At 36.8% G+C, this 14,129-nt stretch overlaps 1 protein-coding gene across 1 annotated transcript; it reads right to left on the minus strand.

The window, feature by feature from the left end:
- Positions 1 to 1,725: 1,725 nt before the first annotated feature.
- On the minus strand, positions 1,726 to 5,445 carry Smp_104730 (putative dnaj homolog subfamily B member 4; the record flags this gene model as incomplete). The annotated part of the gene is made up of 5 exons (XM_018788471.1): positions 1,726 to 1,901; positions 3,465 to 3,597; positions 4,330 to 4,487; positions 4,527 to 4,783; positions 5,378 to 5,445. The coding sequence occupies 5 exons, from the start codon at positions 5,443 to 5,445 to the stop codon at positions 1,726 to 1,728; spliced, it is 792 nt and encodes a 263-aa protein (XP_018654010.1).
- Between the last annotated feature and the right edge of the window lie 8,684 nt (positions 5,446 to 14,129).

Genomic DNA, 14,129 nt, shown 5'->3' on the forward strand with positions numbered 1-14,129 from the left:
TTTATTGAAAATATATACTTTAAATTATGTACTTCTGGACCTTCGATAAACATTTTTAATAACTTAAATGTGTTGAAAGTCATTTTTAATACAGGAAAAATAACCACGAATTAAGACGAACTGATTTTTTAAAAATCCTCATTTGGAGAGAACGAATTACTTGTGGATTCAAAGATCAATTACATTAAACACATTCAATTATCGAAATCTTTATATATTTTATGATTTTCCAAAATACTTTATACACATGCGTACTTTGAATGTTGAAATTATGATCATTGATTTTAACATTGAATTTCATCAATAAATTAAAAGTGATTGGTTAGAAAAATGAGATCTGAACTCATTCTTTCTGATATTATCTGTTATCTACTTAAAATTGTAAATTTGCAATGTTCCTCTAGTTTGAATGTTTAATTACGTACATATAAGATATAGAGGAAACAAAAGACTAGTTCTTTCAATATACGTATTGGGCGAAGAGGTGATGCTATAATCAATTCTTTCTTATTCGCAAATAAGATCCGGTCTTATGAATGACTGAATTACAGAAAAAGCTATCTAGCTAGATGAAAATATTTCTGAACCAGTACAATCCATAAGAAATTATACTTATTTTATACTGAAATATGTCTGAATAAAGATAGTTAACCTATGATTGATACAAAAATTATGATTATATTGCTCCAAGTGAAAAGTCGTAACGAGTAGAATCTTGCCATATCAAGACTGAAATTAATATCGCCAGTGACAACGGATTATGGTCACACAATATCGCACATTGACAAAAGTTAGAAACGTCAGAAACTACATACAGGCCGTGTTAGAAGAGTTAGGCGATCACTGCAAGACCTGATGGTTCTGGGCTCGACCTCTAGTGAGGTGGTTTTTGTATACTGTTAAGGAAGTCCCATTTTATAACGACATAGCTGTATAGTGCCTACTGATTTTCAGTAGTGGTCTAATTAAAGTCAGTCTACAATATAAGATTACTACATTATATTATAATTTTAGTATATAGACAACGATAAAATTTATTTCTGCATAGTGGAAACTACGCTGAGTACCAAACCGAACACCAGTGTTTTTAGTTCCTCACTAAGATTTTATTCTTTAAGACATTTTTTTCTTAACACGCTGATATTTAACTTTTCTTATTCTAAAAGATGATGAATTTTTGTCTTATTTAGCCCTAAAAAAGTACATTATTGGTATTACTCGCTAATTCTATGTCTAATGTTTATAATGAAGTAGAGATAAACAAAAATAAAATATTTGTAAATGATAGAAAATCATTGCTATGACTACTTGTTACAGATGAACAAAGACTAATACAGCTTGGGGCAGAGGAGAAAAGAAGACTGAAAATGAAGGCTTGTTATGCAAAGACAATAAATCCACAACTGATGCAACCGCTGATTAGCAAACATACTAAAATACACTGAGTTATGTCTCATTTATTTATCCGGCCAATAATCAAACTTGGATACTCTAAACTAAACAGCACTTGACATAAATTAACCAATAATTTGATGTACGTATACAACTTACGATGAGGTTAGACTAGCTGGTTCAACTAACAATTGTAACTAAATTGCTGAGTTATATATTTTCCACTCTCTAACAAAATTGACTGTCGACTGATATTAATGGAACTGTAAACACTCGAAACAATTAGTTGTGGTAAAATAAATAACAAAAGAAGTAATAAAAGCTGTATTTGACTTACTGAATGATTTCCGTGATTGGAACATGTAACAATCTTCCGTCTAATGTAGGGACATCTATAATACAACCTAATAAAGCTTGTCCTAATGGCACTGGTGAAGTAAATATTAAATCAGTCCCTTCACGCTTAAAATGTTTATGTGGATGATCACGTAAAATGAATACGATATCAGCTATGAAATGGAAAAAGGAAAAAATATCAGTATAGGGATTTGTGGAGATTGTAGTATTTTCACAGTTAAAATCATGAGTCAATCTAAGCTAGACTACCATTAAAAGCCTGAAAGCACTGGTTGGATGAGACAGTTATCTACCTCAGAAAGTGGATGAAAGATTGCGCAAGATCATGGATTGATTGATGTTAGACAATAACACCGTTGGATACCGGCTCGGCGGTCTAGATGATAAGTGTGCGCGCCCGAGACTGAGGTATATGAGTTCTAGTCCTGAGTGTGGGATCGTGAATGAGCACTTTTGAGGAGTCCCATACTAGCACGAAACGGCACTCCAGTGCTTCCGAAATTCTGATGGTGATCTAGCTTAGATAGATTTGTGATTTCAACTGTGAAAAGGAAAAGTAATTAAGATAACGTGGACTTATTAGATGTTTCTACAACTCAAGAAGTCATAAGGAAAGACGGTTCCTCTTTCGGTAGGGTTGTTTGCTTTTATTAACCAGAGTCTACCTAGGAGACAATAAAGACTTAAGTCTGTCTTTCAAGTGAATCTAATCATCGGTAAATATGACCTTAACCTAAACAATACATTTTGCGTTATATTTGATTTATATGAACTACAAAAGTGGCTGGCAAATATTCCTGTTTAAAAGTGAAACTAAAATATCAGCATCATTTTGGAATAACTTTATATATCTTTAAATGTACTTTAAAAAATTTTAAGTCACGAAATATTTTACTTTAATTTACAGAGAATCAGCAAGCACCATTAGGTGTTACGTTTGCTGTGAGTATCTATGATATCTACAGAAACCTGTTAGTAGGATAATTTTAATGCAAGATACTTACATCAGAGTATAAAATTATTAATGATAATCTAAATGAAGTTTCCTTTTTGAGATTATACTTTTTTGGATTAACCAATTCTGAACATTTATTTTCCCCAAGCTTATAATATGAAGTTTCAGATATCGACCTCTAATATAAGGAGTCTTTTATGAAATTAAAGTATACAGATGGAATAGTTCCGTTGTTAGGAGATATTAAATGCTTTTATCGTAAAACGATGGTTCAAGATTGGTAATCGAGTTTGATTATTTTGAACCACATTTGTTATTTTTAGGCTTCTATTATTAGCGTTATCACTAGCTTCATTTTTGTTTTTCATCTTAATTACTATTTTTACAGTACTGGTGATAAATACGACAACTTGAATTCGAAAGTCTTTCTTGTGGATCCGACATTGTTTGTGTTGATTTGTCGCAGGTAGTGTACGTCAACGTGGAAGAAAAATAGGTTAAACATTTAGTCCACCGACTTTTGTATTTCAGCAGACACAAATGCTATAACAGTGAATTCATTGGCCATAGAGAAGCACTATATGTCAAGGAATTTTACAAATATTATTCATCATCGTAGTAATGTTAAGGAAATTAAATAAATAAAACAGGCCAAAAAATCATTAAATAACCACACATGAATAATAATTGGTGGATTAAAGCGTACGAAAATTAGCAGACTAGGTAAAACAAAAAAGCTAGCTAGAGGTAAAACCTATACCTGGAATTGTATTTGGACCTTGATCACCTTCCTTGGGGAATGTGATACGAGTGCCTTCATACCATCCAGGAAAAACAGTCAATGTAAGTATTTTATCCTTGATGCTACTTGTGTGCCCGTCTTCATTCATGATCTTCAAAAAGAAAACAAAATTTCATAAATTTAATTTTTAACACCATGATGAAAAGCTAATTGCAAATCTAACTGATTGTTTCATAAAGGCGGTTTTCACTCAGTAACTCGTAAAACCTTTTAAATAAGGAACTAATGGTGCCCAACACCGGAGGTATTCAATCGATATACGTAATGATACGTGTGCTCTCACTTCAAAAAGCCGAGTAAGAATGATACGCCAGCCGAAAAAACGTAACTATAGACGCAAGTATAATAGATATGAACTTGAAATTTTTCTATTTACTTTATTTCATAGTAATCAGTTGAAGATGTGTTAAAAGTAACTACAAGTAAATTGATATGGTACATATCAACCATCAAGACTGTGTTTAGCATTCTGTTTGTACTGATACTATTCTAGGGTTCTGCCTGATAATTTCATATCACTTTGCTAATGTGGTATGATGATTCAAACCGACTCACTTATGTGTCAGCTTCTACGTTACACATGACTGACTGAAGACCCAGAGGCGTTAGAGTCTGATTTCGAGTGCATATCTTGTTGTGCTGAGGCTCCAGATTAAATCGACTAGTTAATCAATCCCTTTTAATCTCCGATAGTTAGCTAACTCTTACAAGTAAATGAAATTACCTGAAAATATGTTTTTCCTTTGCATTATTTGAAGGGGAACTTTCATTCGTATCAAAAAGCGAATAAATTATACCAAACTTTCAGTGAAACTTTTCTTACTCGGCGGGAAATTTTCATCTTTTTAGTACATCCATTGTAAATTTCTTCAAGAGTCAGAGACATTTCACGTTCAATTGGTGGGTCTTGATGAGGACAACCACGACCATTAAAACCTCCGAAGTTATGTTCAACTTGTGAGCCCATTTCTTCCTGAAATCCTGATTGTTAAAATGATAGTAAAGAAATTGAAAAATTACGGTCGAAAGGATTATCTGTTCCGAAAAAGGACATGAACGTTTTGTGTGCATCTCCATGATATACATAGGGCTTCGTCCATTCTGAATTGATTGGTGCACCACCTTTCAAACCTTCTTCTCCGAATCGGTCATAAATTGCCTTCTTTTTTAAGTCTGACAGAACGTCGTAGGCCTCTGAGATAGCCGAAAAGCATTCATTGAAGTCTTCTCCAGGTTGAGCGCAGCAAGGATGATAGTGTAAAGCAAGTCTTCGGTAACTTCATTTTAAAAAAAGCATTGGAAAACAGAGCACGTTGAATCTTGATCGGAAAGTAAGTTGATTAGTTTCTCTAATACCAAAATTTTTTGATAACCTATTAGACCTTCTAGGTGATGTTTACTAAAAATTGCCCGGTAATATTAAACAAGTGATGATTCAACAAATTAAGTCTTAAATAGTGGGTATTACTTAGGATTGACAGAACAGCTTTCAATAAGAGTGATCATGTGCTATTTATAGACTATCATTGATAAGTAAGGGACCAACAATAATGTGAGCAATAATATTATGAAGTGATTTGCTTCCGAAAAAAAAATTTCTTAATTACTATCTGTAGGTCAGGGAAAAAACCCGGAATCATTTGCACACAACAGCACAAAAACGATGCCACTAAACACAAGTTTAACCTTGCTTGAGTCTCATTATATCTAAAATTCTAGATATATGATTAAGTTAGTGAATTTATCGCACAACGCAGCTAGAATTTCTATGTAATTACGGAGAAATTAATATTTCGACACAAAAGTTTTGAGTAAAAATGTTACTAAACGTGCAAAGAAGATATTATGTTATTAAAGCAAATAAATCTTACGCCTTGCATATCTCTGCATGGTCAGCACTTCGAGGTATATTTAGTAACTGGTAATAATCAAGACCCATATTTGATTAACCCGGCTTTATGTAGCCATGCCATTAGGTTTCTTTGTGGCGAAGAAGAACACATTAGTTATCAAACAGATATCTGAATTTTAAATAGCCTTTGATTGCTTTAGGCACTGTATTGATTATTGCAAGCGCTTTTACTGATTTTTTAAACCCTGGATAGATCCTAAATACAATCAGTGTACATGGCTGGTAGTAACATTTTGATTTGTCAGTACAGAGCGATAGCCCATCGACGTTATCTTATTATAGCTTTTTACGACAGTATCCGTAGTGGTTAACAAAATTTCTTGTGATATTAGTTAGAAAACCTTACGAGATTGTAGATTTCAAGATGAGGCGGTAAGTATTAAACAGCGTTAGGAACAACTATGAGGTGAATGAGTAGGGGTATTGGTTCCTAACCATACGATTTCTGAATCAAAGCTATTAATTACCAAGACTACTCGCATTCAATATGAAGCACTAATAGAAAGTCAATAATGATGAACGCGAGAACACTTAATCGAAATGGGATGACTCTGTAGTGCAGACTTGGTCATTCTATATAACTTCTTACTTTCCACATTAAATATATTATTATCTTCCCAGTTCAATTGTGTTTTTGAGAAGTGGTAGACGTCATACTTCTGATAGGACGAGTCAGTGTAGACCATGATGCGACTTCCATATAAAATCTCATAGATTAGGTAGTCACATCACGACAATTCTAAAATTTTGGGATTAGGTCTATCATTATAGTAGGAGAGATAAACATACCGATATCGAATATAGACCGTAAATCTGCATTTTCACAAAGCTGTCCGTGCATAAAGTGGAGTGTTTAGTATTCTCAGACCGCACCTCCATTTTTTTGAGCTGGTGTCTGAGCTATCCGCGGTTATAAACCAGAGATCACGCTCTGAAGAAAGAGTTGGGGTGGATTTCCATAGAAGGTGTAAGTGTTTCGTTTCAAGCGGGGCAGAATGTTCATGTATGACATTTCGACAGTTTCAACTGACTTTTTACCACCAGGTTCCCCATTATTGTAGGGTACATTTAAAGATCAAGTGAATCGTTTTTTCTTTATACTGGTCTCTAGATCATTGTGTTGTTTACATAGGTCAGTACCATCAAGTCAGTTTTATCCAGCTGGTTGTTAATAACGATCGAGCACAGGAGTGAACCTATGGTTATTCCGTGTGAAACTTTTGATGTTGAGACCTTCCAACTCCTGTGCACTCTACTTACCTTGATACAAAACACCCTGTTCTCCAAGTAGTTTCGGAGCTAGGATAAAAATGGGCCAGTAAAACCCATCTTAGCACCCTTCACCAAAAGAAATACATGAGGTACTGTGTCAAAGGTCTTCGCGAAACAGAGGATAAACTTAAACTATTTCTACTAGACAACCTTCCTCATGAATGACTTAAAAAACATAACCCGATGTTTACAGATATTTATCCCAAATTGATATTTCCTGCAACTCTAGCCATCTGATGCAGATCGGTGACCTCTGCTTCACTATAATACTGTCGTGGCTGATTAAGGCTGTTACGATTGACTGAATATCATAATGGTATGATCAAATGAAAGTCCATAACCAGACAGAGTTTTAATCACCCGATATTATGGTAAAAATTATCGTGATTGTCCCCAGTTTCATAAATAATCGCTTAATGATAAATTAGCTGGTACTTTGGAACACATAGTTCTAGGACCTTATACAATTCTTCAGGTTCTACCTTCTTTTAGCCGAACGCAACAACTGTAATTCATACAACAGAACCGTTACGTCTTGGAGTCTCAACATCTTCTGTTAAAACCACTATTAAGGTGAAATAGTCTCACAAACTAAGATGCATTTAAAACCTGAAGGTATGAAAATTTAATCAGCCCCAAAAGCATCCGGCGAAATTTATTAAACATACTGTGCAATCACGGCAGTTCTATGGCCACTTTGCACAAGGTTGGCCAGTTGAAGTAGAGTACTTCGGTAGCATACTTAGAAACGTCACGTTGATTACTATGAATTAGAATACACTATACCTTCTCTTGTGGAGGAAAATCTTACAACTAGAAAGATGTGATTCAACTACTTAATGAATGGCTTTCTGAAAACATCTGTACATAACATTTCCATAGTTACTTGGGTGAGTGTCAGCACCATAAAGAAAACACACTGTAGCAGTCAACTTTAGGGCGGTTATCACAGCTGGTCTCTGAAATAAGACCACTGATCGTTACCTGGAGTAAGAGATTGCATAAGATGAAGACAGATGTCTAAGCTTCAAACGATAACCTGCTATTAGAACAAAAGCATCTGGATGTGTCTTGATTTGTGAACTTCATTATTTTACATAAGGATTACGCTTCCTACTTTTCCCTACTGCATGATGATAGCTTATGTCGAACGAAGACTAATCCGGGCCATTCAGTGTAGAAAACGTTGTAGCCTTTTCTTTTTTCATGACGTAGACAGGAAAAAAGGCGCACGTTTTACGACTTGTGAGTCCTCATTCTAAACAGACTTTTTCAGATTCACCAAAATACTCATCTCTTGGAAATTTAGTGTAATATTTTTTCTTCAGTGTTATGATATCAATATTTCTATCTGATATTGTCATAACATTGGTTTTTTCCTATTTGCATAACGTTAGCTTATTTGTTGGGTCTTAGAGTGTCAGACTTAATGAAAAGTAAAGGGTCGACGAACTAACAATAGTCTTTCCGTGACGAGAGTACAGGTAGTCTGATTGTGAAATCTAGATTTTCAGAGTTGGTTTGTAGTAACTCTGAATTATGATTTGTTTAAATACAGCACCAATTAATTGACTTCAAACCAGAGGGGGTTTAATACAGAGATTTGTGCTCTCTGCTACCCTTATCAGTTGAAAATAAGGCTCGTGACTCAATTCAGTGTGTCTCCATGTCTCAAGCATACATAACTATACATCGACAGATGATGAATCGCTTTATTTAGTCAGACACTCAGAGAAATCGACGACTGTCTTAGGCAGGATATTTGTGGATAGACCATCCTCACTGTTTTAGATCACTAAATTTTGGCCGGTCAAAACATAGTAGATGAACCAGTTTGGAGATCGATCTAAATTATCTCATATTAGGTTCAGTACTGAAGCAGTGAAAAAACAGCTACACACTAAGACAATAGTCTAGGTTGACCGTTAACTCACGTAACAAATACTTCTAACTCTGGCTGACTGCTGGTGACATCGTAATAGATGGCGTGAAATAAATAACATCTCATTGACATTATCCTTGCCAAGATAAAATAAATACTAAGAAATCCTCCTCCAAAGTGTCCCCTTCGACAGTATCGCTACTATTTCTAGTACGTTTTTTACTCCATTTGGTATATGTCGAATTTTAGCGAGGAATCGTGTAGCCCTACTTTGATACTTATCAGTTTTCTGTGGCTAAACCTTGATCACGTGAATTAAGTTAGCGTTCGTCTTCGATATTCTATTTTTTATTCCATAATGTTGGTTTTTATAATTAGGTCTTGTTTAACCGAACCCAACCTTTGAGCACAAAAAGATTGTTTGTCGTTACTCTCTGACTGCTTGTTAAGTTTGAAGCTGTGTTCAATAACCATTCGTTGCTAAGTAGTACTTTGTTTTGTACCAGGTAAACTTCAGAGTAGGTGAGCTCCATTGTCAATATATTTTGCACTTAAATGTAGTTCTTTATTCAATGGTACAAGAATTATCCATGTAAAAGCCCCTTCTCATATGATTGTTAACTGTGGATAACTCGAACAACCTTCTCATCCTATACCAAAGAACTCAGTGGTTCAACTAAGTCAAACTGATCTTGATTTTGCTGGATTGTCTTCTGAGTTCAAACCGAGATGCTTGCCAATATCTCAAGTTTTTTAACAACAAACAGGCAAAGTAGGTTATTATGACCAACTGTTAGGATAATAACATCGATATATAAGTTCAAAGTTGCCTAATTTTTGTGACATTTGTACAAAATAGTGATTACTTTGTATGTTATTAAGTATTCAGCTAGAGTTACAGTATAATACTTTCGGTTGTGTTTATTGTACTTTCGTTGAAGTCAGCCCCAAGCTATTTATGACCACTAAAGTGCATAATAGACAAACCTGTGAATTACAAGTTCGTATATTACACTCACTAATACCGTTTAATTGAACTCCCCCATTCATCAGTATACTTCTTCGTGGCTTTGAATATTGACGGCAAACCTGACATCTTTCTGGCTCTGTTTGTCATGCAAAGCAGTATTATTTCCATATTTCACCTGAGACGATTTATAGTTGGGAAAATGTATGTCTAAACCCCAGAGTTGATAACGCGCCTCTATGTAAATGTACTCTGGGTCCAAATATTCCACCCATGTATTGGGTTTCCGTTTCGTTCTGTAACCTCCAGAGATTTCGCGGCCTCACACTCCGACACCTAACTTCCTGCATTATTAGTGACTATCAGAGTTGTCCACGTGAGCCTCTTCGGCCACCATCTAGTACTCTGTTGACCTTAAGACTCAGCAAGCTCACGTAAGCTGTGACTGTCACCTATCTGGCTTGGTCTGGCTCGACACTACTGTACGTAGTCAGAACCATCTGTGATAAACGAAACTCAAACCACGGTACCATCAAACCCTAATTAGGCCATCAAGCAACATCAGCTACCTACTTTATAATACCGGTTGTTGAAAGTTGAATGGTTTCCTGAACTTCATCAATATCTAGGTGAACTCAGCGGTTTCTGGAATGATACACAAAAGGCAACATTGAACCTTTGTGTAAGCTTCTGTAACTTACCCTCTGACAAAAAAGGCTAGTAAGACCAGCGATTTTACAGAGGGACCAGGACTTTATAACTAGCAATCACGAACCACAACTTCATGTCACATGATAAATTTCAGGTCAACGAGTTATTTTCGCTAATAAACAATATTGTTATTTTAGTTATTGGTTTCCTTATCATACTGCAACTACGGTAACCAAACGACCGGGGAAAATGGATGAACAGACTCCGCGAACTTCATTTTCATAGGAATGAACAGACTTAAAGGGTTCCTGTAGTCCAGCTTCATCAACAAGAAGACCAACCAATTGATTACATAGATCGGCTCATATGATAGCATAGTCGTTCTCCATACTCCACCAATCTGTTCTAGATAGTAAGTAGTGCTAATTTTACAAACTTTTGGACTTATTCCAACTTACTCGATTACGCCTGTTACTTCCAGTGGAGCAAAAGCCGCCGACCAGCGTTCTCCAACCCACTCTGTCCTGAGCCTTCCTTTCCAGTTTTATCCAACTTCTGTTCATTTTTCTCATGCCTGTCTCCATTTCCCAGTGCAATGTGTTCTTTGGTCTTCCTCTTTTCCTTTGACGTTGAGGATTCCAAGTGAGGACTTGTCTTGTGACGCAGTTGGGTGATTGCTTCAATGTGTGTCCTATCCACTTCCAGCGCTTCTTCCTGAGTTCTTCCTCCACTGAAATTTGGTTTGTTCTCTCCCACAGTAGGTTGTTCTTGTTAGTGTCTGGCCAACGGATTCGAAGTATATTGCGTAAACAACTGTTAATGAACACCTGTTTCTCTTGGATGATGGCTTTCGTAGTCCTCCAGGTTTTTACCCCTTACAGTAGAACTGTCTTGACATTTGTATTAAAAATTCTGGCTTCAGTGTTGGTTGACAATTGTTTTGAGTTGCAGATGTTCTTCAGTTGTGAATATGTTGCCGATCCGTGTCTTCACATCTGCATCAGACCCACCATGTTCATCGATGATGCTGCCCAGATATGTAAAGGTTTTCACATCCTCCAAAGCTTCTCCGTCAAGTGTAATTCGATTGGTGCATCTTGCATTGTATCGGAGAGCCTTGCTTTTCCCTTTGTTTATATTGAGACCTACTGCTGCTGAGGCTGCTGCTACACTGGTCGTCTTCTCCTGCACATATTGTTGCGTGTGTGATAGAAGATCCAGATCATCTGCGAAGTCTAAATCGTCCAGCTGCATCCTAGCTGTCCACTTCATCCCGTGCTTTCCTCCAGATGTTGACGTCTTCATGGTTCAGTCGATCACCAGGTGAAAGAGAAAGGGTGAGAGTAAGCAACCTTGCCTGACACCGGTCTATACCTCAAAGGAGTCGGTGAGTTGTCCTCCGTGAATGATTTTGCAGTTTAATCCATCATGGGAATTCCGTATGATATTGACTACCTTCCCAGGCAAACCATAGTGTTGAAGAAGCCTCTAGAGTGTTGCCCTTTCGACACTGTCAAATGCCTTCTCGTAGTCAATGAAGTTGATGTACAGTGATGAATTCCATTCCACAATGATCCGTAGAGTAGCGATTTGGTCTGTACACGATCGATCCTTACGGAATCCATCCTGTTGGTCCCTAATTCGGGCGTCTATGGAGTCCCTCATTCTGTCTAACAATACCCTCTTAAAGACTTTTCCTGGTATTGGGAGGAGAGTGATGCCTCTGTAGTTACCACACTTGTTGAGATCGCCTTTCTTTGGTATTTTGATCAAAAGTTTTTCTTTCCAGTCTGTTGGTACTTGTTCTTCATCCCAAATCTTACTGAAGAGAATGTGGAGTATCTTTGCAGTTGCTGCTACATTTGCTTCCAGTGCCTCTGCCGGGATGTTGTCTGGTCCCGCTGCTTTGCCACTCTTGATTTGTCTGATGGCCATGCTGATCTCTTCAATTGTTGGTGGGCCAACATTAATTGAGAGGTCCGTGAGCGCTACTTCGATGTAGGATGGGTTCAGTGGAGCTGGTCGATTCATGGGTCCTTCGAATGTTCTACCCACCTGTTTTGTCGTTCATCAATATTGGTAATTACCTTGCCTTCCATGCTTTCCACTGGTCGTTCTGGTTTACAGTAATTTCTAGCGAGTTTCTTTGTTGTGTCATACAGTTGTCTCATGCTTCCTTCTATCGTAACCCTTTCCACCGTCATTGCTAAATCCTCCACATATTCACGTTTGTCGGTTCTGATGCGCTTCTTCGCTTGCTTGTTCACTTCTGTGTATTCGGCTTGTGCCTTGGCTTTTTCTGCTCTTGTTCGGCTGATATTGATTTCTGCCTTCTTGTTCCTCCTTTCTTGAATCTTTATCCAATGTATCAACAGTGATCCATTCCTTGTGATGGTGCTTCTTGTGGCCCAGAACCTCATGACATGTTGAAGTGATTCCCTGCTTGATCCCCTTCTAGTTGGTTTTCATAGTAGTTCTCTCTCCATTGAATGGATCATGAAAAGCCCGGAACCTATTGCTGAGGATTTACTATAAGGTGACAGCTAAATTCAGATTTCGAGACTCACAGACAATGGAGAGGCAGATACTGTTTACAGTTACAATTGCAAACCAAATGTTGTCACTACCAGTGAGTTGGATAGGAATAACATACATATTTAATTGTAAAACTTATAAATATTTTTCTTCACAACAAGCTGTAAAGACAAAACTGATCACAGATCTTCAATGTCTACGTCTCCCGGGGGCTAGAACCAACCGGATAAACTCGAGGGCGAAAACGAAAAGATAAAGGAACCAAGTGCGATGACTGATCAATTTTCATAACAATAGTTCATGAAGGTTTAAATACGTTAAGCTTGTCTCATAAAATACACCGAGAGAGAATAATAGCCTGGCCGTGGTGTTAGGGTAAGATAGACCTGCCAACCTCCACACGGTATAACTTTGTCACAAGATCAGGTATCTGGGGCAGTCACATTATTCCTTTTAAGTATAGTGGATAAAACCTGTTAGTCGACCGAAGAAAGTAAGTGTTATGATCAAAGTTCCAATATTTGGTCTGAACGTAGATCTAACGAACCAGTTTCTTTAATTAGACCAAAATTTAGTTCTTCTTCGAGTGACTCGTATTAGATCATATCAGAACACAAACTCCGTGCTTAAATTAATCGACTCTCAAACGGCACAACCTGTGCTATGAAGTCAAAAGTTTCTCTAGCCCAAAATAACTTGCTGAGAATTAATAAGAGTCTTCCTAACGAGATGAGATCGAATGTCTCTCTGTGAGGATGTGAGTGAGTTTCCAGAAGGTACTCAATGTTCAACAATCGCAAACTGAACCACACTGTAACCTTGAGTCTAGTTAAACACAACCTTATTATAAATAGCTCGACAGTTTGAAAAAGTAAAACTAAATAATAAAGGTAAACCTCTAACCAAAGTCAAATAACAAAAGCCAAGGCAAAAAATGACTGAAAAATATGAGATGTGGTTACAAGAGACCCGACTAAATCTAAATACAAGACAAGAATAGAGAATAATGAAATAAAGATACTGTTCAATGAAACAGTCTTGAGGGATTTTCGGCGTCTTCTCTCCGTTACGGTAAATAATTTCACGAACTGAAGTCAATCTACCACAGACAATGGAAAATGGTCGCGCCATTTCGTGGATTGGTTGACGTTAAACAATAACACCTTTGGATGTCAGCCCAGTGGCCTAGAGCTGAGGAGTCTCATACTGGGACGAAACGGCTTTCCAGTGCTTCAAGGTTTTCAGTTGTGGTATAACATCAATTGATTCATGATCTTTATTAGAAACAATCAATAGAGCTGTGCAATTTTAATAGAAATTGGAAAAATTCATGCTGAAGTCCAATATTTATACACAATAGCATCTTAAAAAGATAATTAATTCTGAGTCATACCATTATATTTC

Source organism: Schistosoma mansoni, chromosome W, assembly GCF_000237925.1.
Source record: "Schistosoma mansoni strain Puerto Rico chromosome W, complete genome".
NCBI lineage: Eukaryota > Metazoa > Platyhelminthes > Trematoda > Strigeidida > Schistosomatidae > Schistosoma > Schistosoma mansoni.